Below are 26,023 nucleotides of genomic sequence, written 5' to 3'. Positions count from 1 at the left end.
AAAATTATACACTTACAGCAGTAACTGATTACAGTGCATATTTTGAGACTCATTATCTGCTTCTTCCAACACTTGAAACATACAAAGATAGTATCTAAAACAGTACTTTGAGCTTATGCTGGCTGTAGAAAGTCTATGGTAAAAGTGATGCATGTAAATTAGTGGTAAATCCAAATAGTCCAATTCAGGAGATACACACGTAAAGGAAGATAAAAAGCAAAAAATTCATTATGAAATGGTAGCAGCTGTCACTGTGGATAACAAAAGCAAAGGTAAGCAAAAATAATTAAAGGCAGAGTATGAATACAGTTAACAACATAAATAAAAGTACTGTACTGTTAGACTGGAAGGAATTTAAGAGATCCTAACAGATCCTTACAAGAGGCCAAGGCATCAAGTTTTTAAAAAGCATGGAAAAAACCACTAATATAATTACTGCACACTCTCACTGAACCACTAAGACTTCTAAAGTTCTTCAGACAGCCTCTCTCAACACCACAAACCTACAAGAACCCAAGGCAAATCAGAAAAAGTAGCGCACTCAACCTCTCAGGTACTGCAACATTTGTTCTCAGCCTTAAATTTCACACTCGTATCTGAACATTTTAAAGAACAATTAAACTTATTCCGAGCCTTACTGTGGGACCCCTCAATCCCTTGAAGGACTTGGAACAGCCTGAAGTGCTTTGTAACATTTTCATGCATGATTACCATCAGCCCTGTATTTTCAACACCACTACGTTATTTACCTTGCTCAATAAAATAAAAAGGCTTGGAAAACAGGCCCCAGGTTTCCTGCAGTACCAGTTCTTCTCTGTTTTTAGTAGTTTTTAGTTATCCCAAAAACCCCTTCGGATTGCAAAGCATCCATTCAGCTTTAGTCCAAGGTCTATTTAATTGAAACACCCCGTGCACGTGAAAACAAATAAACCTGCCGAGAAAAGAGCAGATCCAGTAAAAAGCAGCAGCAGCTTCAGCTAACTAGCCAAGTCCCCAGAACACAAGAATGTGAAAATCAACCGTCTCAGCTTCCCATCCCTCTATTACTGGCCCATAGGTCCTGCAACAGCTGGGATGGGGGAATCATGTGCTGAGAAAAAGAAAAGAAAAAAAAAAACAAAAACGTAGTCTGATGCAGTGGTGCAACAAGCTTCAATAGTTCATCGCTCATAAATTCCACTCAGGTCACAATCGCATTATTAAAGAGAGTACGGACAGCATGGGAAGTCGGCACGAGCTTTCTCGTAAAGGATTTGGAAAAGCCTCCCTTCTTTTCTCTTCTATTAATTCCAACGGGAGGCTCTCCTTCCAGTTCCCTGGGTCTTAGTTCAAACATTTATAATCCCAAGAGCAAGGCGCTGGTATCGCTCTGGAAGCCGAGAAGGGAGACCTGTTGTTTCCTCTGCGTTAGTCCTCCACCCGTGCTCGGCCCGGCCGGTCCCACCGACGATGCTCCGGACCCGAGATATCCAGCCGAGAGGGGTAAAAGAAACCCGCCGAGAACGGAGGCAGCGCCCGGGATGCGCAGGCGGGGGAGGAAGGCCCCGACGAGAGACGGGGGGGCACCGGTAACTCGCCGCCCGGGTCTCTCCGCTCCTCTTCCCCGCGGCAGGGCCCGACAAACAAAGATGCTGGCTGAGGAGACGGGGCTTTTCTGCTTTCTCCCCCCCCCCCCCCCCCGCCCTTCACGGGGAGCGCCGGGCCGGGCCTCCCTCCCTCCCCGCCGGAGGCCCCAGCGGCGCCGGGAGCTCGGCCCCGCAGCCGCGGCAGCCCGCGCACGGCCGGCTCGGGCTCAACGCAGCCCCCTGAGGAACGAGCCCGGCCGCGGAGGCCCCGGCGCCGCGAAGGGCCGACCGAGCCCTCCCTCCGGCCCCTACCGAGCGGCGGGGCAAGCTCCCCCGCGGCGGGAGGACTCGCGTCCCTCCGGGCCGGGCCCGGCTCCGCCCGCCGCCGCCTCCTCCTCCTCCACGTCCGTGGTGGCCGGCGAGGGGCCGGCTGAGGCCGGGTAGGTGCGGGCTGCGCGTCCCGCGGCGGCGACCTGGGTCCGGCGGTGCACCGCCGCGGCCCTCAGGGAGCGGCAAAGGCCCTGCGCTCTCGGAGAGCCCCGATCGCCACCGACCGTCGCCGGTCCCCGACCTGCCGCCCGCCGCGCCAGCACCGGCCGCCGCCGCCTCCCGCTTCTCCCGGCGCCCTCTGCGGCTCCCCTGCCTAAATCAGTGCGGGCCCACAATGCACCGCGCGGGGAGGCTCGGGCGCTCCTGCCCTCCTTTCCCCAACCCCCCCCGCCCCCAACCACCGCCCCGGGGCCGCGGGTTCGAGACCCGCTCTGCCGGTGAGCGCCTTTTCCCTTCCCTCACAAACGATACTCCCGCCGCCCACGGGTACCCGCCCCGAAGGAGGGCTGCCGCGTCTCTGGAGCGGAGCCCCGGGGGCTGGAGGCGTGCTCGCTGAGGGCTGAGCAACAGGGCAGGACTGGAGTCATCGGGGCTGTGGGTGCCGGAGTCGCCCCGCAATCGCAGTCCTTTCCCCGGGGCCTGCGTGTCGCGGCACGGCCCTGCCAGGCGGGTCGGCCCGCTCCCGCCAACGGCGCGGGCAGCGCCCACGGAGCGGGAGCTGGGCCCTGCCCCGATCCCTCGGCCCGCTCCCGTCGCCTCAGCTTGCCCTCCCTCTCGCCCTTCACCTGCTGCCCTGGCCTCAGCCCCGCCGCCTGCGCCCTCCGCCGCGAACGTTCAAAAATATTTGGGGGCGCGAGGGCGGCGGCAAGCCGTGCGTTCGCGCCTTGGGGCTGGCAGAGCTGTGAGGGGATGGTTTTAACCCAACTAAACGGCGTTAACTAACGGTTCTGTGGTGAGTAAAGCCGGCTGGAGGAGCCAACGCCTGCTTGGGTCTCCGGGCCGCAGAGAGCAACGGTGGAAGCGGCGTAACGAGCCGTCGTCTGCCGCCGTAATTCACGCGACGCGTGTGTGCTGTCCAAAGGCTTGGCGTGGGCGACGAAGGCTTCTCCTGCCTCGCCCTGTGAGGAAGCCGTGACACCACGTCCTCAGCACAGCTCCAGCGAGGGGTGACTTCGCCGGCATAGCTTATTCTCCACAGGAAACAGGGTTTGGCTACGCTGACAAAAGAATTCTTTTTTTTTTTTTTTTTTTTCCTTTTTTTCCTGTGTAAGCCGTTTCCAAAACAGCATATAAACGTTTTCCACTTGCGTTTATATAGCTTATACTCTATTCCTGGAGGATCGTGTTTCTAAAGCTTTTACCATGCACGTGAGGAAGGCTGGAGTTTGTAGGCTAAGCTTAGAAAAATCTCTTTCCTCTCTTCCATTTGTGTTGCTACTATGAATAAAGCATTTGCATTTTGGACCCTATTCCTGCTCTTATAGCGGAAAGCTCTGAAAAGCGTCAAGGGCCAGTTACGCACACAGAGGCACGTCATGCCAAAAAGTAGCAGTCCCTGCACTGGAGGTTGTGCAGATTTGTGACTGGATTACGTGGCACTTAATTTGTAAACACAACATTGACACCTAGCATTGGATAGAAAGGATCATTAATGAGTCACTCTTCCTTCCCCCAGATATGAAAATCTTTACAATTACAAATTTACTACATTGTGCTCTTTCCCTTTGGTATTTGAGCCTTTAGGGTGAATTCGGGTCACATTTTTAAGCTTTTTCACCACAGCCATGAGGTCTAGATTCCCCCCCCCCCCCCTTGAAGATTCTGATGTAATCACATGACTCTGGGAGCTAGAACTTTAAGGAAAAAGCCAAATATTATGAGGCCCATTCCAATCCCAAGCTCTGCCAAATACTGGTTAGCACAGATTTAATGCTGCGTAATACACCATTGAAGTGTAATTGTATAAATACCGATATCTCACTTTTCAATATAGAAAGAGTAGCAAAAAAATTCCAAAATCAATTGTGCTCTTCCTGAGGAAACCTCCCAATGTTATGGATTAACCTGTGTTGTCAAATAGTCTCAGTATAGCTCAATGCTATTATTTATAAGCTTTGATGTATTTATATTGATATATTTAGAAACGTATAAGCTTCGATTTTAACATAAACTACTTAAAATGATCATGGGAGGGGAGGAAGGCAGGCATCATTCACCTGGCCCTCTCCTTCAACCTGCTACTGAGGGTTTAACCCACACTGAGGATTTCTTGCATATAATAAGCATTAATGTAGAACTATCAGCAAAATCTGGGCCATGCTTGTGAAGCACAGCGACGTATTTCTGGGGTCAAACAAAGGCAGTTACTTAATGCTTAAAACTAGGTCCTGAAGATTACCTTGAACATAATCAGCTCTTTATTTCCAAGCACATTTCTACAGATAGATGCTTCTATTTCATTGCCCCAAACTCTCTCTTTGTCTTTACCTGCGTCAACAAAATTGTCTCCCGTAACTCGCGTGCAATTCATCAGCGACTGTATTCCTTATACACCACAGGTGCTGATTTTGTCTGATTCTTTAAAGAAAACAAAAATACTCTGCCAGTTCAACCCACTTGTTGAACAGTTAAGCAAACCCCTAGTAAAAATATTTAAACTCTTCATATGCAAGTGAAAAACAAACCCAGTTTTCGAAGCATGGTCACAAATACATAGAATGAAAACGTATTGGCAGAAGAGGAGAGATGGTATTTCCTTACCTCTCAGACTAGCATTTCAGATAATTTGTTCCTTCCTCTATAATGCAATATTCAGGAGGGCAATATAAAAATAGAAATAAGTCAAATTGATACCAGTCTAGCAAAGTGAGACTTTAAAAACTGAGAACCATTTTAAAAAAACCAAAGAAATTCCTCTTGCTCATTATTTAAAAAAAAAAAGAGATAGTAACTTTTTGGAAGATTAAAGTTTTTTTTCCCTCTGCTATCTTCATTTTGTTGTCGCTTATACTGCAAGTCTAATATCAAAGTGACAGCCTGCTTAATTTTTAGCAGAAAGCCCTCAATATTGAAAATTACTGGTTTCATTGTGAAATAATTTATGAATAACAGTCTAGGCACCAGCTCTTCAAACAATGCCCTGCAGGCAAAATAGTCTTTCCACCTGTAGTTGCAGAACAGCCATTTCGGACATTACATCCACTGATCTGCTCTAGGTCCAGTTTATACAGTTTCCAGATTTCATGCTTACACTTGCACAAAAAATATTTTTGAAGCAAAGAAGAGTATTACATGTTAATTCTGAGAGGAGGAAAAACATATTTTACAGAAAAACTGGTAAAGGTATATGAAGAAATGCTAATTTTTCTATCATTCTCCAAATGGAGACCTGCAGCTGAACTATTGTGCCTGAACTATTGCATGCTGAAATTTTAAACAAAATGTGCAGGCATAACAATTAAAGTATGCTAAAATAAGCTACCATCAAGTGATTACAATCAGGTATTTCTCAGGCTTCTTTATTACCAGAAAAGCAAAATTTTTCCACTGACAAAAAAGAGCATGGAATTTCATCCCAGCCAAATTTTCCATACTGCAGATGCTTCAATGGTTTCAGAAATTTATTTCACAATTCAGAGTTTTATTCAGAAGAAAACAATTTGTAGGATTGGGACCATAACTACTTTTGGAAAAGAAACTGAAAAATTACAAAAACTGCACGTGTCAAAATATTTTCAAGAATTTAAGGGAATTACCTTGTTGCCATTAATTGACAAGCACTGACCAGTTCCAGCATAGCGACAGAGATCTGAATATGAGAGCCAGCGCAGGCAATTGGTTCCCAGTGCTGAGGTTTTCCCAGTGGCAGGGTCACTGCCGAGAGCTAAGTCTTCACTGCAGACCTTACAGGTTGTCCCTTGCCCCGTCCTAAGCTGAGGTCTGAATTTTTGTTCCCTGCGAATATATTTCTCAGGTGCGTCAGCTGTGGTGGTGAGAGCGATGGAGTCACGAGATACCTTTACTGATAGGACAGTGCTCGTTATTTTGTCCTCATCCTTTGGGAGTCAGAGTTCAAATGTGCTGAAACTCTTTGACCTGGCTCTGCCTAACCAGTGTTGCAAGTCGAGGAAGTCCTTCCAGGTCAGAATCCAGGTGGACAGTGCACGCCAGGAAAGGCAAAATCCTCACCTTTCATCTTGATTACTTTTGCTGTACCACTTCTGTGGATGAAGAGGACTTCAGTCTAAGGAGCTGTCAAGACAGCATCTTCACAATAACGTGTTCAAGCAAAACCTAAACTGGGCTGAAAAATAAAGTGGAATTTACGGCTGCATGAACAAACACAATTTCACTTCAACTCATTGCACATAAAAAATGAAAACTAATAATGTTAGTAGAAAGAATCTGGCCTGATTTGATTTGCATTTATTGTATGAGTCAAATGGAGGCTTTGTGAATGTAAAGGCAAAAGGTTAAACACCATAATAGGCACAGAGTTGATAATCTCTATCAAATTGGACACTGCAGTACATCCAGTCAGATAAACTGATCTCAGAGCCAGGTCATGTAGAATAAATTAATAACTGAACCTCAGTATTCACCTAGATCCTAAAAGATGTCATCACATTTTCTCTCAGTTGAGGATGACTTGGAATGTGGTTGTTTTTTCTTTTGAAACTAAGTTTTGTTTTGTCCTTAAATGGTTTAAACCAAAAATAAACAGTCGTACCAACTATAATCACTCTTCATTATAAAAGCAAAGAACCTACCACACAATTCTGAAATGGAGAATAAATATGAATGAACTCAATATATTAATCTTCTCTTCAACCAGTTTGTTAACAAGGCACAGACACTCTCGCATTCAGCTTTCTCAGCTCCTCACATGTGTGGTTGGACTTCCCATCTAAGAGGCAGGAGGTTTTAGCTGTAGACCCTCCTCAGCCTCAAAGAGTTGTCACCTTTATCTTTGTCACCTTCAAATCACGTATCGCTCTCTACGCGAGTTTCAGAGGAGAGACGGAAATGTCAGTGGTTAGGCCACTTTCTTCAGAAATGGTTTTCAGCCTCAGGTGGGAACAGAGTTCCCATGGCATATAAATGTCTGCTATATAAAAGGGAGGCACTGTCTCCTCATGTATAAAGAGCTAGGTATTTATTCATGCCCAAAAGGACAGCTTAGTCCAGGAGGGAACTCGAATCCAGAATATCCTATTTAAGGAATATGCCTCCCATGTGACATACTGCAAATACCTTCGTTAGGCACCTCACTTTGTCAATGCTACACTCAAAGCCCAGACCATGGATACAGCAGAATTGCTGAGGCGCCTCAAAAATATCTAAAAGGCCTGATTTTGAAGCCATATTGCTCTCCCCACATGCAGTTCACCATAACCCAGAGCAGATCAGCGTAGGGTCAGGGCTTCAAATGCCACAAACACAACTGAATAATCAGATCTTTGCATAAGGCTCTGTGTTGCACATAATACACATGAAATAAAGTCAGGAGAACTCCCAGGTTCTGCAAATACCCAAATACCAAATATTTCTCAGCATTCCTATTTACTTTGTAGTACAAGGAAAACACTTTCCTTTTTTCTTCCTCCTGGGGATGTAACCCAAGATATACCTATGACATGAAGAGCACTAGCAGCTCAGATCTTTTTAACTAAATGCGTATGATGTCTCTTTTGTAAGTTCAGCAAGAGGTCTGGCTCCCTGTCCATGTCATTTAGTGACACATAACACTTGTAGACATGTCCAGAAAGAGCCATACTCTACATCAGCTCACAGCAAAGTAATCAGTTCAGAGACCCAGGTTAAATATCTCTCCACTCTTTGCACCTCAAAAAAACATGATGAAATTCAAACATAAGCTGTTAAAAACAGGGAGGAGGGGAAAAAAAAAAAAAAAAAAAGCGCTTTCCTTTCCTGCCACATGATAAATTAGATCCTAATGTTTATCCAAGGTCAGCAAAACAGCAACCTCTTCCTGCCAGCGAGTTTTGCACGGCGAGGTGTCAGGGTCCGGCTATGCTGGCAGCGCGGTTCTGAGGACAAACACCTGCTGCCACCCGCTCGCGGTGAGTAAGAGCTGCTCACCAGAAGGCGAAGGAGCAAAGCTCTCCTCCGTTCGCTTCACAGCAGTGCGGGGTTGCATCCGCTGCCGTCTCTGCCCACAGAGTGCTTTATGGTTCATTTGTACTGAAATTTCCTTTGTGAGCCTCAAAGCCACCCTACGCTAGCACAAAACCTCTGCTGAAAATAGTCCAAGATCGCCTACGCATTTTTTTTCCCTTCTCAGTCGAGCCGACGGTACCTTATTTACTCCTTGTCCTTTATAGATGACTTAATGACTTATCAGCAAAATGCATTTTGAACACATTTCAGGCATTTCATACCAAAATGAATAGATGAAAGAACAGGATTTTTGCCAACAGCGCTGATTATTCTTTTGTCAGTAGATAGACGTGACCTGGACTATTCTGTTACCGTAACAAACGTCTCCAGAGGTTGCTAGACAGAAGAGACGCTTTGCCTGAGGGAGAAGGCATGAGAGGGGAAGAGGCTGGAAGGTGGCCTATAGAGAAGAGGATGGAGGTAATTAATGGTTATGCCCATGTATAAAGATAAGTGCACTAGTAAACGTGTCAGCCCTTCGGCAACAGAAGCCATGACTTCTAGAAACCATGCCTTGACATGGTTCTTCTTTACATCAACATTTTTTTTATATAATGTGGATCTACATAGATCTGTCAGATTTAGGCAGGCGTAAATCAAATCACAATTGGCTGCTCTAAAATTTCAGAGGGTTTTGAGTTGGACTTACTGCATCTGATAGGAAGATAAGTCTCCACAAAACACACAAGAAACTGGAGACATGCAGAAAACTTTTAAGAGACCAGATGAACTTACACGATTTATTTTAATGGGAATCATACCTACGTCAAGATCATAAATATTTTCTAAATTTAGCTGCTATTCCTGCAACCAAAAACACATATGCTCACTCAAGTAAAAACCCACTGAACTCGAAAAGGTTTTCAGCTTAGTTTCAGCTTCAGTTGTGCAATTTGCAGTTCAGAATTATTGCAGCTGTTGTCTTTTTTGTATGGATTTACAGCAGCAGAAATCCCCTTGAGCTAGAAAGCATTTCTAAAGCGAAGTATCATTTATTTCAATCTGGAGTGAAATATACCCCTAATACCTAATGCAAAAGTCGTCTACACTAAGTGAATGTACTGATTTCAGCACATCTTCAAAAGTTTTTTTGGAACTATCATGAACAATATCTACCTAAAAGCGCATTCAGTTGTAAGTTCAGGGCAATAGGGTTGCGCATTATTTAGCTACACATTTTTTAAAAAGGGAATACTTTTAGGAAAGGCCAGATTCGTGTGACATAGTTGTGAATAATATTGGAAGAAGAAGCTGTCTGGAGTCAAGAATTCGGAGCCAGCTGTGATAATGCAGCTCCTGACTAACTAGAACAGGTTTGGATACATTCCACCTGGCTGACCACCTACATCATGAACCCATTTACCCTCGGTTGCCTCTGTAATCAGTGGAGCAAGAGAGCCACTCCACGGGAGTGATTCAGATCTTTGGTGTGGTCCGTGAATCACCCGCTCAAGATGCTTGTCTCTTCTCATAGACTACAGAGGGAGCCTAGGGCAGCCGGACTCCGGCCGTGGGAGCCGCAGTTAGATGTCTAAACCAGCGTGAGATGAACCTGGGCTGGGATGCTGGATACGTGCGAGAAACAGCACAGCTTGTTTGTAGGAAAGCAAGTAAAAAGAATGTGAATGTCCATAGAAATAAGCAGCGCTGTTATCACCTTCATTGCTTTGGATTTAGCAGCCCAGGATTTGTCTGTCTTGCTAATTTTAACTGGTCTGGAATTAAATTACTGCATTTGCAAGAGTGGAGCCTAGAAATTCAGAGCCATGGCAATCTCTCAGGATATGTAAAAAGTCAATTACCAGGAAAAAAGAATTATGTTCTTTTTATTCCAAACCACCTTGTATATGCTTGCAGTGATGCCAGAGTGAGGTCTAAAGACACTGAGCCTCTCACCTGTTTATTTCACAAGAACCCAAGAGAGAACGGGAGTTGGTTTCTATGTGGATCATTTCAAAATTGAGGCTTCAGCTTTTAGAATGTTTTGAGACCTGTTAAGGGAAAAAATAAAATTAAAAGATTGTATTATTTTAATAATATGTGCAATGAGCTTTGCAAATAGTCTGACTAGAGCAAAAAGGATTTGCATGTGAAGTAACACTTCTGTTCCTGTAAATCAGAGTTTGAAGGAAAAAAATATTTTTTTTTTTTTTACTTTGCTATGAAAAGGCTCCTACTGTTTCAAGTGGCTTTGGAGTAGGCACTAAGCAAAGTGGACCATGATTTCTATGTACTCAGGATCCTCTATTATTAGTCCTTCATGATGTAGTAAAGTAGATAAAAGCATTTAAAAAATAAAGAGATCTCAAATAGCACTTAAGCCTATTTTTAATCCTTAACTGACTAGATTTCAAGTGATAACATACCTTTCATTACATGCACACTGCCTGCATGAAATTGTATGCAGCAATCACTATCTTCATTATTCAGAAGCATGCTGAACTATTAAACCTGTTTATGTGAAGATAATAATGCAAGGTATTAGTCCCAAATCGTATGTGTGTAAACAGGGCAAAACAATTTTTCTGTGCAACCAGCATCAGTTTATAGGCAAATGAAAATGTAAATAAAGCTTTCAGTGAATCACTAGTTTAGGTACACGAGTTAAATGTTTATTTTCACTATTTTAGAACTCCCGCTGTCTTCACAGTATTTACTAAAAATATTCATTTGCTAAAATGAATTGGCTGAGATGGTGGCTAAAAACCAACACGGCCTCAAAATGAAGTCATAACAAAAACTGCAACAGATAAAAATTCTAAAAACTACGGAAAATTGCAATGACAGCAATGTGTTTTGCCAAAAAACATCCCCAGTTTCAAGGTGATCCTAAGGCTCAGATGAAATTGTCTGCCAAAATATATGATGTATTAAACTGCTATCAAAGGAAGTTCACTTCCCAATATTATTTTCCTGTTCTGATTAATAGTGATTCTGCCTAGACAACCAAGTCATTTAAAACTTAATTTCACCTTCGGCATTTTGAAAGAAGGTTACTAGGTCAGGATCTGACATGGAAAATAAGTATAGGTATAAGCCATATAATAGTAAACATTCAGCTCAGACCACCTACTAGTAGCCTTAAGCAGCAGAGTGACATTTAAAAGCAATCAGAGTCAGAAGAGAACCTTCAGGGAAACCAGACAATACTTTAGAAAAAGCAGCTCTACTTCTGCCAGAGGAAAAAACCAAGACCTTTGGGAACAGTGCTCAAGTCAACTTGAAACAGATATTAAGAAAAATAATGGAAATAGAGTAAGCGGTACTTTTCCTCTTTCGCAAAATTATCATAGTGTCTTTTTAAGTAAATTCCTTCCCTGCGTGCTTCTGTATCGGTCTGTCCTTACCCTTCAGCGGTAATACCTGCACCATAAAGTGTACGCTACTCTGACGTTTAACTAACCAACACATGAAAGGTAGTGCATGCCTGTCAACATATAAGCCTAGAGAGCTGCAAGGGGTCTCATCCTTAGCTTTTGAAGAAATGCCATGACTTTGAGCAAAATTCTGTGCAAATCCATAAACCCAGAGCGTGCAGCACACGACCTGGGCGAGACGTGCAGCGGGGAGGAGAAGCCGCAGTGCCTCATGGAGGAGGCAGGATGCCAGCAGCATCCTCCCTGATGTAATGTAAATAATAACAGGAGCAGTAGCTGCCTCTGCACTGCCGCCCTGTTTGCACAGGTTATCCCTACTGCTGGATTCACTTTTCCCTTAAAGAAAGGCAGTTGCAAGGTTCCTGTCTGAAATTATAATTTTAGTGCTGCTAAGATATCCTGGCGTTGAGATGTATGTGCTAAGGATGCCCAAGTCCTTGTCGAAGCATCTTTTTTAACAATGAATAAAAACACAATGAGACCTTGCATCCCTTCTTGGCTTGCCATCGGCAGCGTATCTGTTACTAGGCTGGCCAAATTTACCTTCCCCCTACACAGGAATCTCCTCTGGAAAACTTACAGTTGGGGAGCAAGATTTAAAAACTGAGGAATGCCTTCTGCAGCCCTTGGAATTAGAAGTTTAGGGGATCCAGTGCAATCAGTATGCATAGTCAGAGAGTCTAAATACCAGTAATTCTCCTCCCAACTATAAAGGCAGTGTACTTCAGTAAAATCTCCTTCATCAATGTTATTAGTCGCCATGTACAATACTTATGTCTTCCAGAGAGAATACCCAATTCTTCTGACTTCGATAGCAATTTTTCAATCATACAACTGAAGCGGCCAATTTCTGCATCACCTTCCAGAAAACAAATACCTGTTGTTAGGAACAGAGCAAGACATATGCAGCTTTAGATAGTTACTACTGAGCAGTACGTATATTGGAAACTGAAGCTGTAATTAATTATATTAACCTCCTGTTTGATATTGGCATAACATGGCTTTCTGTCTGTCCAAAAGGCACAAGTGCCAAGTCCCAGCTGAGGCTTGGCTTTGTGCGTACAGCGGTACCCACGCTACAGTGGCGCGTACAGAAACTCATGGCCAAGTGGCATCCTGCAGAGACGGCAACGGCGATAGCGGGGATAACAGTGAAAATGCTCTCCCGGCACGCACCCTCTCATATGGACATTTATGAGCACGAACACCACAGTTCATATTGCTTGCTCTAACTGGAGTCAGACTTTATATTGTCGTGTGTGTGTGTGTATATATATATATAAGGTTGTGCTTCTTGACCGATCCCTGTGGGTCATTCCTCTGAGTACAAGCATCTCACAGGAGTGCCTTTATATCCACCTGAGGTTTGATCCAGAGTGTCCTCAGCTGCCATTAAGGTCTTTGCATGTAGTCTTTTGACTCATCTTAGCTACCAACAAAAGATTTGTCCCTGTGTTGTGCCAGATAATACTCTTAGTCACTCGAGTTTTCTTTTTGCCTTTTTCTGTTTGCCTGAATGCCTTGTTCCTTTGTATGGAGGTATTTACACAGCTTTTGTCAAATTACAATTAATTAATGCTGGCAGTTATTAAACAAAAAGCCATTTACAATCTAGCTGCTGAAAGTAAGATTACATGGCAAGCTTGCAAGAGAAAAAAACAAGACAAAAAGGCATGAAAGGTAGTCCTCTCCCTGCTCTTGGTTAAGAAATCATTATTTCTAGGAAGGTGGACAAAAGCTGAAAAAGCCTTGTCGCTGTCTTAAGTTAATCCTTAAACGAAGTGAGAATAACAAAAAAAACATTTAGGAAATGGCTGAAAGCCACGTGTAAGATATAAAGGGGAAAAACTCATAATAGAAAAAACAGCAGACCTGACATTGTTCATCTGTGCCATAATAAGCAGGGCAAATTATTTATTTCAAAGCTAAATTCCTTGTTCTCCTGAACACAGTTCATATTAAAGACCCTTTGACCATACCATCTGTTTGCATTGTAATTCACATTTAGAAGAGTCAACATAAATATTGACTCATGAACACGTTCTAGCTTGGGCCTGTAAGTTAAGCTGCCACAATACACTTAAGCTTTTGCGCAAAGAGCTAGAGGAATATTGGTCACTTTTTCCTTTTGTTTTACGTACAATCAATCAGTCAGTACTCCAAATACAGGTCAGATCCTCTCACAAATCCAAATAAACTTCCCTTTGTCCCTTACACAATTTTAAATAACGATGCCTAAAACTTCCAGGAATCATTAATGTTTCTTCATACGTGAATGTGAAATATTAAGTCTAGCCAAAGTGAGATTAATTTGGCGGTTTTGGTCTAGTGAACTGTTGCCCTTGCCACAAAAGCCATCGAGGAACTTGGCGCTAACTCGTTCTTTGTACTTTTAACCTGTGAAGCCAAAGACTGAAATGGCAGCGACTCACCTATCTTCTGCCGTAATCATTTAGGGGCACCATGAAAGTGCATGCAGAACAAGAAGGAAGGATCCTTCCATTCACTTTGGTCAGGTATATCGTTTCTAAACCACACTGTGATTGTTAAATCATTCATTTGGTGTCTAGAGCTGCTGCCTGCAAGAGCAGAATTAACAGGGAAGAGAACAGAGGGTTAATATCAGCATCACAGATTTTGTATTGACCAAAATATTAGACTGAAGGAAAATACTGAAAATTATAGTAACCAATGACTGCTCTAACGTATAATAGGAATTAAGCCAACTCTTGCATTTAAAGCTGCGAGATTAAAGTAATGGCTTAAAATCACTTTTGCTCTGCCTCTTGAAGATGCAGCAGCTGGCCCTGAATTTGTACTTAATATTTAGTGTTGGCCCAGAAATACAACACAGTTGTTTCTAGCAAAACTAGGGCTGCTCCTGGAGATTGTCATAGGGATATATTTCTTTACAGAAATAGTATACAGCTTATAAGTGGTAGACATAAGTTTGAGAAGCAGTACTAAGAAATAGCCCTGTCAGGAAAGTCTTGTATTCCAGATTAAATCAAATAAAGTTACTTAAGGGTGTGCGTACGTATGCATATCTATACACACGCTATATACACACACATAGAGACAGGTATGTGTATACACACATACACAAGTGTATCAGGACTTGGGAGGCACGTCATTTTCATGACCAACACTTTCTTTGTCTCCTATAATAAACTGTACAGTTTCCTTTCACCAAAATAACATGGCACGAGTTTGATTCCAATACAGCTTTAAGCTGTGTACAAACAGTAATGTCCCTTGCATAAGTATTCAGCGTTTACCTGCTACATGTCCATGGATATTCAGCTAATAAGGGGAATATTCAGTGTGATACAATGAAAATAAGTTCTGCAGTACCAGATTTTTGCTGTAAACAGAATCATCAGATTTTATGCCAGCCAAAATCTACAGTGAGAATTTTAAGTTTTAGGAACCAAACCCATTTGCAGGATTGGGTTGTTTTATCATACATTCTGCAGAAAGGTCAGGATGTCCAGTAGTTGCAAAGAGGAAGGTTCTTGACTCCCAATTTTTAGTGCTCCTAAAGATAGCATCTCTTATCTGTCTCAGTTTGCAGCCAAAATGCTGCAGAAAAGCCTGCATATAGAGACACCAGTTAGTTCTTAGCAAGGTTTATGAGTGTACAAAGGAAGGGTTTTTCAGCTCCTAGGGCTCAGTTTGGTTGCATGATTAGAGGCTTTTTTGTCTGCCTTTAATAATGCCACCTTTGTAGTACCAAAAGACGTGACCGAAAGAAGCTGGCAGCGTTCTTCAGCCGGCAGCTCCCCATTACTTCTCTCTGCATGGAAAAAAAAGGAAGCTGCCGCTGCTGCTGTAACATTTGACATGATAACGTTTCAAAAACAGGATATTCCCTGACCTGCTTACAGGTACCGTGGCAGTTCCATCCATGCCCGTTTTTCCCTCGCTGAGATTATTGTATCCTATTTGAATACATTAAAAACCACCGGAATAGGCTGTCTGAATAACTAGGGATGATTCAAGAAATGTCACAGTCCTCTTCAAACCACCAAGAAAACCAGTGTTTGTCCTCCCTCAGGCTTGTGTGTTATAATTATTCAACATTTAATGATGTGCGGAGGGATGATCTTGCAGGAGGGAGATAAGGGATGAAAGTAACCTTTTAAAAGAGAAAATGGGACAAGCCTATGGGGCACTTCAGGTACCGTTTAAATAAAAGAAACTGTGATCTAATTTCTCTATAATTCTTTCTCTAGTTCCTCTGAATTAGCCTGTGGAAGCTTCTGAGACCTTGCAAAGGAAATTGAGCTCCTCACAATTCAGACCTGAGCAACAGACATCAGACTTGGCTGGTGAGACCTCCTCCGGCAGAAGACATGACACAACCCTATTTAAATCACCAATTATTAAACCAGTCACCCTTAAAAAAATTCCATTCAACCTAAATGCAAGTATCCCTAATAATAATACTCTACAGTAAGAATACTAACCTAGGAAATGCGCAAAAAATGGCATTACATTATGTGCTAAGGCAAACTCAGGATTTCCAGAGGTGTTGATTGATATTAAAATTGGTTAAGTACTCCAGCTGTTTTTGTGATATCTACTTCAAGACTGTTGGTCCAGACACTTCTGCAAACCTTGATTCATAGAAGTAAAGACAGGTAAAATCTGTCTTTAGCTTTCAAGCTGCAAAATGATCTGGCCCTTTCACACTACTCAGTAACTTACCCAGTGGAAATGATTACTGGAGAATCAGGAATTTTGAGGGCTGAGGATTTCTCACTCTGATGAGGATTCCCATGTCCATTCCCACTTTAAGCAAAACGAGGAGAAAGGAGGAGATATTCCTAGGGAGAAGAATCACGATCAGAGTATCCTATGCCATGCTCCCGCTGCTTTTAGTTACCCCCAGAGGCTGTAGGGAAAACAAGCATCAGCTACGTATGCCGAGGAGCTCAAGGACGGTTTGGGATCTTGGCTAAGCACCGAAGTGGCTCGGACCCCTTCCTTCCCCAGCGTTTTATTTGTGTACTGAATGCAGGGTGGAAAATGAGGATCCCATCCACAGAATTACTCTTACAATCCAAGTCCATGGTTTGTGGGTGCTTCTTGCTCACATTAAGGTACTTAGTCATATTACTGTTTTATTATGTTTGTCTAACATGAAACTAAGGGGTTTAAATTCTTATTCACTCATCTGGTCTCATTTGGTCACATGAATAAAGGTTCGAAGTGAGTCAGGGCTGGAGTGCTGGTGACTATGAAGTTCCAGGAAATGAAAGGAAAAAAATACTGCATGGAGTGAAGGGCCTTTTAAGGACAGTCATCTAAGGTATACTGTAACATTTAATATCCCTTAAAATTCACAGGCCAGTTGTGGAATTTGACATTTCAATTTAAAGAATCACATGTACTGTATAGAGACATGACATTCTTTAGTGTCAAAGTGCTATTTTTTTGTAAAAAATAGGGTACGTTTTACAGAAAATCATACCAGCAGGTCATGGCGAATAACTTATTTAGGTGGTATATAACAGAGCTGCAAGTAGCCATTAGCTAGAAATGTACACTTTGTTGTTTTTAGCTCTAATTAGTTTTAATTCATCTGCATATATATTAGCTACTTCATGCACAAACATGCAGTTAGACACACAAGTTTGAATTTTACCGTTCAAGCTGGATACAGAAATGGAAGCGCCACGTGCTAAACTGGTGGCTAGAAAAATGTTGAAAGTAAATTTCTTAACGTCTAGCCCCGCTCCCTCTCACACGCCCTGTCCCAGCGGGGCAGTGGAACCGAAAGGAGAGAATTCAGTCAAGAAATTTCATTTTACATTCTTGCACTCGGAGCTTGGATTTTTGACACGGTCACCGACCGGAGACTGCAGCAAATCTCACAATTAGTAACAGCTTCCAAACATTATTCAGCTGGCTGGGATAGCCAGAACTTAGGGTGCTGCAGCCGCATGCCCCATGTACTGCCGTGCACGGCGGTTGCCATGGGAATAATGGCTTTGGGGCTAATTCAGGCTATCCAGGGTTTCCCACATTAGGGGCTTCACAGCCAGGAAGCTGTGACTAAATTCTGCTCACACCGAGCATAACATCAAGAAAAAAATATAGAATTTGGATCCCAGAAACCATGGGCCCAGACCTACCAGGTGTTGCACCATTTTAATTCCCATTTTCTCTGCAACTTTTTTTCAAAATTTGGCAATATGCCTAGAAGCGACAGGAAGCACCTCGCAGGGAGACCACTGGTGGGGAAAAAAAGATAAGCATTTAGCTCGATTGTTCAGATATTTAGTACTTTTTTTATTTAACAGATGTGGAAACCTATTCCTTAAAAAAAAAAAAAAAAAAAAAAAAAAAAGTTGTTTGTTTTTTTAAAGTATTACAAATTCTGAAGAAGAATGTGAAAAAGATGAGCTAATTTTGAGTAGAACTCTAAACTGAAAAGCCTGTAAATACTCAAAACCTCAAGATATTAATGACAGGAGAAGTTTTGTAGGTTAATTTTTATACCAAACCTTTCTAATGGTTTATGTGCTCACTGTATATAAAATCTGGTACCAAGTTTGCATACCAAAAAAATCACTTTTGTACAGAAACACAGTCTTCATACATCCCTTTGGACAAATCTTTGCCACAGGTAGTGTGTACGCTTGCAGAATAGCTCTTAAAACCCTTTTAAAAGTTAGACCACAATAAGAAGTGCTCACTTATTAAATTCTGCAAATTATTTTCTGAAGTTAATGGTTCTGCTGGGATCAATAGGAATAATGGAATTAGGAAGTGGAAAAGAAAATGAGATTATAAAAATTGTGAACATTTTTAATTGCAAGATTATTGCTTTATGTAAAAGTTCTGTAAAACCAGGCTCACCTGTAAATAAAATGCCTACCACAGAAAGTCCCAGTTGGATGTTTTTTACATCTCTGATGACAATGGTCCAATTTTATCTCTGCGTAACTTCACATAGCACAAGAGCCTGGTCTGAAGGCTTGAACACTATGAAGTAAATAAAAATGCCAGTTTGATAACTTTTTGAAGCATTAGACATATAAAGTTGACATTAAGCCGCTTTCCTTGGCAAAGGTACTTACTACATTGCACTGGAGATGTAATCCTCAAAACCTCTTTTAGAGATGTTATTTTTTATATACCAATCTCTTCAGAATCTTAGAGAACACATACAAAAACCTTAACTTTACTATAATTGCTGGTTACTCTGAAAGCTGTCGTAAGTACTGTGTCCTGCCAGAAACACTGCATCACCCTTTTCTTTGACAATCTAAACACCAAGCTGAAAGAAAGGAAAGCTACATTACCATCCACACAAGAACTGTACACAAGGCATAGTTAGAAAACGACGAAAAAGTTTTCAACTTCCAACACTGATCAAATGATAGGAATGGCCGAATTTAAACTCAACCAGTATTAACAACTTAATATATTATTAAAATACGTATTACATAAAATTTTACAAGAACAAACCTGTATTATTTTATGTCTGTTTTAAGAAATTAATGTGTAATGCTCTCGAGAATGAACCTGTAGCACAAATAGCTCTGTGGATGAAACTTCTGCCTATTTAATCATTAAGACTGCCTGTAAATTTATTCCACGCAGATTCCCACGCAGAAGCCTGCATCAAGCTGCCCTTTCCTGGCAGCTGAGTAAAGCTGTGCTTCCTTGTCTCTAAACCTACAATTCCCAGAACACATTGCAACACACCCTCTTAATGTTTAGTAATCCTCAGCTACGAAAACTTTTACAAGGACAAAGATAGATTCTTCAAAAGTTCTTGAACCTTTACTCAAAACTCCTTCCTCTACCCCTCCTCTCACCCCCACAATTCCTATTTTTATGGTATATGGTTGAAACAATGAACTAGTTTCTATAATTCTACCAGTGCAACCTTGCAATAAAAACACTGGCAGAGAAAAAAGTAATAAATCAAAGAGGGAAAACAACTTAGAAAAGTATTTGCCATGCTGGAGCACATTTTAGGGCCATAGGTGATCCACGCAGGCAGCGAGAACAGCACAAACCACCTTTTGGTAATTGTGAAAGAAACACAGTGATTAGAAATAAATTTAAATTGAAAAACACTCAACCAAAAAGCCTGAATTAAGAACATGCTGAGTGCCAGAGAGAACTCTGAGATACAGCATGTGTTACTAAGCTTTTTACGTTAGACAATTAAATGAAGCAATTAGATTTCAGAAAGTAGCCAATTATTTTAGGACTGAAACAAAGGCTGGAGGAAATACAGCTGCCTGTGTGTGGGGAATGGAGAAAAAGGAAAACAAAGCATTGCATTTGAAATATTCATGACAACCAATTTGTGTAAGAGGATTTTAATTAAAAGTCTAGAAAACTTCTTTTAACTCAGTAATGAAAATAATGCAACTTAAAAAAGAAACACCTTAATATGCAATATATAATTAATATCTTCAAACATCATAGGAAATGGCAAGCAAGTACTGAAAGGGACTGTGAGGTGACATGGAAAAATAATCCTCCAAAATAAAAATTCTCTTGTGATGACACTTTTTACTCTCAACACGTTTTGATGTGTTGTTTTCTCAAGGCTGTAAGAAAACAAGACTTTCAAGAGACCAAAAGGAAAACGTTTTAGTAATTCCTCACAGGCAGATACTCTTGCAGAGCATCATGGAGAATTTGATAAAATGGGTGATTAAGTTGCTTGTCTTATGGATTCAAAGCTTTTAAGTGTGTGCTAACACTTCAGTGCCAGTATATACTTCACAGAACACCGAAGCCTCTATCAATTTAACTTCTGAACGCATCCTCTGAAAGCCTGGACAGGTTTAGAATAAGCTATAAGCTGTGTTTTTAATTAATTATAAAACGAATACAACGTCCTTACCACAGCAGAGGAAACAATTGGAAGGCACTAACTCACAGAAGGCTTTTCTCCCATGCATGTGCTGCACTGCGACTCAATTTTAGGCTCCTGAGGGCTGGCAGAGAATTTTTTTTCTTACACTTCCCCAAGTGACAGCATTCAAATGCTACTCCTGCTAGGAAAACTATGGCCTTCTTAGCACTTCTGAGAAATTCAATGACAAAGCTTTTTTGCCTTTTTTCTTTTTTTTTTTTTTGTAATGTTCCAAGGACATTAGTAACATAATGCCTGCTTAGCACCACTCCTTGCTTTAAAAGCATCCTTAACATTTATCTTCTCCCAATTAGAGATCTCATCATAGACAGCAGTCCCATAATATAAAAAACCAGTCCCATTTCTTTTAAGGAAGTATTCTTTTAATGAAATGTGCACAAAATTATACAATATAAAACTTTAATTCAAGTTATAAAAATATGTGTATTTGAGGCCAAAATACTTGTGTTGAAATTAAAACACTGCTAACTGGATCACAACACAGTTCCTTACAAATCATACCCTTTTCCCTTACCCCTCCCCCCAATAAAAAGTTTTTGTTCCCTTTGCTCCATTTTGTTCCATTTGCTTTTGTTCTCACATAATCAACTTTATAATCACTAATAAAAACAGTTTTTAATTGGCCCTGAGGTACTGCACAGATTGATGCAGTCTAGGTCATTGCTTTCATACACAGCAAAACATCCACCGTGTACAAATCCTTAAAGACACAAGAGGTTTTTATCTTCTGAGGCAGAATATTTCTTGTAGCTGATGAGCGCTTGGCTACAACTAACAAGTTATTCCTACTGATTCTTAAAATATCCTGGTTATATGCAGTAGGCAGTATACTTCTTTTCATGTTCCAGATAAATCTATCTTCTGTGAACCAGGAGACTTATTACAAGTGGATAAGAAAAACATGTTACTGGACAGATTGAACTTGGAACTGTGCAGAGCTGTTTCACCACAAACATAACTCATCTTGCTAACTTGACTTCTACTCCACTCTACTCACAAAGATTGCTTAGAGGCACGATGGAAAAAAGTCTGAAGCAATCATTTTCTTTAAGTACTGTAGAACGAAGACTGTATCTATTAAACAAAAACCTCCAAAACACTTGAGCTAGTCATTTAGCTGAAGTGCAGCGCTGTATCTCCTACTGGAAGTCTGGAATTGGCAATCAATACCGACAAGCATTGGAGCCAGTACTTCGAGAACTGTACCTGCCCAAAAGGCAGACAAGTGGGAACTTCTGTATTACCCATTGCTCCTTTGCTTGGATACTACCACTGACATTTAGTATACTACGATTAGAAAAATACTTGTAAGAATCATTAAGGAAAAACCTTAATGAAAAGATAAGTTCACACTGCAGCAGTTTCCATTAACTACAATCAAGTATTCAAGTGTCGTTGTCTAAACTAGAGGCACCAACTGCAACAAAAACTTGAAAATTATCAACGTCACACCATTTATGCAGAGTAGTGGTATATTATATGCTGACACCTGGCCTTCACAGTAATGGCACCATGTAAAAGAACTTGAAAGGAGCTAAAAGTCACACAGGTACACAAAAAAGAAGCCTCTTCAAGTATCGATTTATGTAGTTAGAAGGATGTTTGCAGTAACAATCAATCCTACTCATTCAAGCAATAATGATTTCAGAGGACTTTCCCCGCCTTGCATAGGGGATAGTCCCCAGAGGCCTCTACAGCCCTGCATGTCTTGAAGCTTGTGCAATTAGGTTCGGTGTGAAGGCCATTTTTTTGAAGTCTGTTCCAAATTAAAGCTGAAAGCTGAATCTGGTCTGGTTCATAAACCCTCCTTCCTTTGCAAGTTGCTTACAACCACATTCAAAAAATGTCAAGGAACAGGAATGAACTAAAAAATTGCAGAGGACTTGGAAGAGGTATTGGATCTGGAGCAACCTTTGAAGAGAACAAACTGTGGCGAAAGACAGCTGATCTTCACAGCATATCCCTAGAGAAAAGACTATAGTATATATTTGCTCTCAGTAGGCCTTCACACCTCTCCGCTCAAAAGAAACCAATTTGTTTTCAATGTTTTTGTTACAGTACAAAATTTTGTTACCAAGAGCACAGATAACTGCAGCTTACTTATGAGGTGAGCTGCAACTTCCAGCAGACACAACCAGACTGTGACGTAGGTTATGAAAGGATTCCTAGTAAAGAATATTAAAACATTCACGGCAGTAAAAAGAGGCTGCTGTAAACATCTGTCAGACAGAATTTCTTTGATAGTTTCAGAAGAACACTTCCTTCAGGATGATGAAGGCACTTGATAAGAGACATTTGATTTCAACTAGTTCATTTTCAACCTAGGCACATTTTCTGCCAAGAAAAAGCCACCACAATAGTAAATAGCCCTCTTGCACTGCAGTCTTGCACTGCAGACTGAGTTACAGTCATCTTAGTATCCCTTTTTGGAGAGGCAAATGTATTCAACAAATTATGGAAGGTATTATCTTCTGCTACTCAAAAAGAAAACCCAGTACCACCTAAGGAGTCTACTCCTTTCACACTAGTTATACTAGGCCACAAAAAAAATTAAAAAATATCTAAGCTCCCCATTTTTTACAGTTTTTTACAGAAATTTTACAGTTGCCTCCAAAGTGTCCCACGGATATATTTCCAGAGAAAAGATATCTGAAAAGTACCTGCAGTAGAGGAAATCTTGTTTTCAGATGAGTGGTAGAACAAAAGTGTGAGAATTTCTACAAAATGGAGTTTAGGTCTTCTAAAAGTTAAAATCTCTTAAAGGAAGCATCAAACTACAAAGCATTACCTGAAAAGAATTTGGTTTTATGTTACCCTTCATCTGACCACAAATCAACCTATTAAGGCACATAAATTAATGGCAGAATAAGTAACAGAACCAATGATATTGATCTTGGTTCAGAAGAGTAGAAGGCACTTTTACTTTTCTCATTCATAACTGTGGGACATGAAAGTGTTTTTATATTGATTTCACTTGGTTCCAGTGTTCAGTGGCAAGAGCTTCTGTTCAACTCTGTCTGCCACCAAATTCATATTACAGCCCCGAAGAGCTTTTATTAAGTCAGTCACCTTTGCATCTTTTCCCTTCCATTTCTGCCACTCTCGAAGTGACTGAAACAATTGTTCATGCAAGTTAAATGGATTGGCTGCCACTATTCTGTCCATTTTTGCTTCAGAAAGGCCAAGTTTTCGCACCAGCATTTTCCAGTCTCTCCCAACATTTTCACATATGACTTCAATAGCTGCCTTCTGAAGACCTGAAATAGCAGAAAAGTATCAAGTTAGTGATGGATTTACTAAGAAATAGGAGAAAATTTTTCCAAGTTGGTTTTTCCTTTTTTTTTTTTTTTTTAGCAAAATGCTACCACTCTCGCTGCATCGCACATACTGAAAGTCACACCACGTTCTGAAAAGCTGCTGGATATACTTAGAATCCCAAGTACCTAGCACGATTTCCAACCGACCATTCAATAGAAAAAGGGAAAAAATTTCCACCCCAGAAAGCTGTTTGCAGCATACGCCGCCCTCACGGTACATTTCCAGGGTACAACGCAGTCCCCTGCAGCAGTTAGTAGCGGAAACACCCTTAGCAGCGGGCTCAGCTACAGGAGGCAACTGAGGGCAGCCGTGCTCCGTGTTTGCTCTAAGCACACCCACAGCTAGAGGATGCGTACAGATTTGCTGGGGAGGGAGGGGAGGAATTAAAAAAATAATCCACCTACGTTTTTCATGCACATCTGGTTCATCGTCAGGAACGTTAACTTCTCCTTCCTCTACGAACTGCTTCAGCTGTGAGACCAAATCTTCTCTTTTAATGCTCTTAAGCAAGCCTTCAAGAAACGCTACCTTGTCGCTTGTAATCAGCTGCTGCTCGAGAAGGATGGCGAAGAGCTCGTTGCCACTTCGGACAGCCTCCAGCTTCCTTTTCCCAATTTTCCCCCGGCAGAGAAACTTCAGGGAAGAAAGTTCACTGTCCGACAAGCTCGAGGAGAAAGAGTGCAGCAGAGTAAAAAACGGATCCATGGCGCCCAGGCCTGACACCGCAACCACCACCAGGCCCGGGGCGGGACACAAGCCGCGCCGTAAAGGGCTGTCGGAGCCCCGTCCCCACCCTCCGGGGGCGGACTGAGGTCCTATTTTCACACAGCGGCTTTCCCGGGAGGCCAGAAAGAGCGGGGAGACGAGACCTGACCTGACCCGGCCCGGCCCGGCCCCGGCGCCGCCGCGATGGCGGAGCGCTGGCCCCGACCCGCCGCCCAGCCACAGCCTTGCCCGGAAGTCACGTGACGAGGGCGGCAGCGGCGCCAAGCTGCCCGCCCGCCAAGGTTCCCGCCCGCCCTAAGATGGCGGCGGCGCGGGAGGGTCTGTCACGGGCGGCCCCTGCCCTCGCCGCCGCTTAGCTTGGTGTTGGGAACCGTGCCGTGCTCGAAAGCCCTCGGAGGCGAACGGGCTTGTTTTGTGATGCCGAGTAGAAAACGTGTGTTGGAGCCGAGCTCGGCACGGCCGGTCTAACGCTGTGCAGGAGGAGGAGCAGGGCCGGCTCCCGGCGCCTCAGCCTTGGCCGAGCCCTAAGTTGAGGGAGCTGTAGGTTCCCCGTTTAATACAGAATTATTGGACTTGTTGTGAGCACCTGCACCTACAAGGGTTACTTTTTGGGTTGTTTTTTTTTTTTGCGAAAGGGGAAAAGGAGAGGTACAAGGATGAAAGGACTCGCTTGATGAAGAGCAAGAAAGGCCACATCGGAGCCCTGCTCCCAAAGAAACACTAGTGCCGTGGGGTTCCTCCATGGCGGCTGCCCAGCAAAACAGCCTCTGCCCTCTGTGCATGGCCTCGGCTGCCCCCGGAGACACCCCCACCTTCTCCTGGAAGCACAGGGCTTGCAGCCTGGGCTTTGTTCCTCACAAAATTAATTGTGACATAAAATAACTCCTGACCTTCAAAAGGGAAGAAATAGGGCAAGTATTAAGTCCCTGTATTTTAAAAGCAATTTTTATACAAGGTGAAAGGTTGTGAACTTCTCTTAAATGAGAAGGTTCAAGTTCACCCTGTTGTTTTGTAGGTCCCAAAGTTCAGAAAAATCGTAATGTTTTTTCTTCACAGCACGTGTAGGTAGTTCAGAGATTTCCTTGTTCCTTCTGTGAACACTGGGATGTTGATTCACCAAGCTACCCCATTACTAAATTGTTTCCAGTACAGCCTTGAATTTATTATTGTTGCAACACACAAATAGACCTATGGTCCTTGTCATAAAAAGATTGCGGTCTCAGATACACACACTTAAGCGTTATCATCTTCCGCATCTCCTTCTCCAGTCTCACATTCCAACGTGAGGAACAACTCCTACTCCCAAAATATTTCTAAAACTCCCACAGGCACAAGCCCTCCTTAGATAAAACCTCTAGATTTTCAGCATCCTGTTTCAGTCTGTTATGCAGAGCTAGGCTTACACATGGTCAAGAAAGCCAATATATGGAACTGGCTACACGCACGAAGCCCATCTGTGCAGCCACAGCAGTGGGCACAACGATATAAGAAAATACGTATTTCATACTGAATAAAAGATTTGTTTCCCATATAATCCTCCCACGTTATATGAACATCGGGCAGCCTCGTCTCCTCCAAGTAAGCATTCCCTTAAAATAATTTCCTTTGCTACAGCA

General features: G+C 42.4%; 2 protein-coding genes and 1 long non-coding RNA gene across 15 annotated transcripts in view; all 3 read right to left on the bottom strand.

The window, feature by feature from the left end:
- The window catches only part of PPFIA1 (PTPRF interacting protein alpha 1), a 60,446-nt gene extending 58,265 nt beyond the window's left edge, over positions 1-2,181 (bottom strand). For 3 of the 13 annotated variants that reach the window (XM_030038997.2, XM_030039004.2, XM_030039007.2), the window contains exon 1: positions 750-2,181. The gene's annotated coding sequence lies outside the window, so the exon portion shown is untranslated. The remainder of the gene's footprint in view (positions 1-749) is intronic. The other 10 variants (XM_030038999.2, XM_030039002.2, XM_030038998.2 and 7 more) reach the window with 7 other exon arrangements.
- Positions 2,182-5,467: 3,286 nt separating this feature from the next.
- LOC121233857 lies at positions 5,468-11,493 on the bottom strand. Its single transcript, XR_005934140.1, has 4 exons — positions 10,442-11,493; positions 9,972-10,066; positions 8,297-8,475; positions 5,468-6,198 (listed from the first exon to the last, which is right to left on the bottom strand). It is a non-coding gene; the product is annotated as an uncharacterized LOC121233857 (long non-coding RNA).
- A 9,210-nt stretch (positions 11,494-20,703) lies between these two features.
- Positions 20,704-24,629, bottom strand: FADD (Fas associated via death domain). Its single transcript, XM_030039527.1, has 2 exons — positions 24,086-24,629; positions 20,704-23,620 (listed from the first exon to the last, which is right to left on the bottom strand). The coding sequence occupies exons 1-2, from the start codon at positions 24,384-24,386 to the stop codon at positions 23,334-23,336; spliced, it is 588 nt and encodes a 195-aa protein (XP_029895387.1). The 5' UTR covers positions 24,387-24,629; the 3' UTR covers positions 20,704-23,333.
- Between the last annotated feature and the right edge of the window lie 1,394 nt (positions 24,630-26,023).

This window comes from Aquila chrysaetos, chromosome 16 (assembly GCF_900496995.4).
Source record: "Aquila chrysaetos chrysaetos chromosome 16, bAquChr1.4, whole genome shotgun sequence".
Taxonomy (NCBI): domain Eukaryota; kingdom Metazoa; phylum Chordata; class Aves; order Accipitriformes; family Accipitridae; genus Aquila; species Aquila chrysaetos.
The sequence above is the reverse complement of the archived record's forward strand: the minus strand, read 5'-3'. Positions and strand labels throughout refer to the sequence as shown.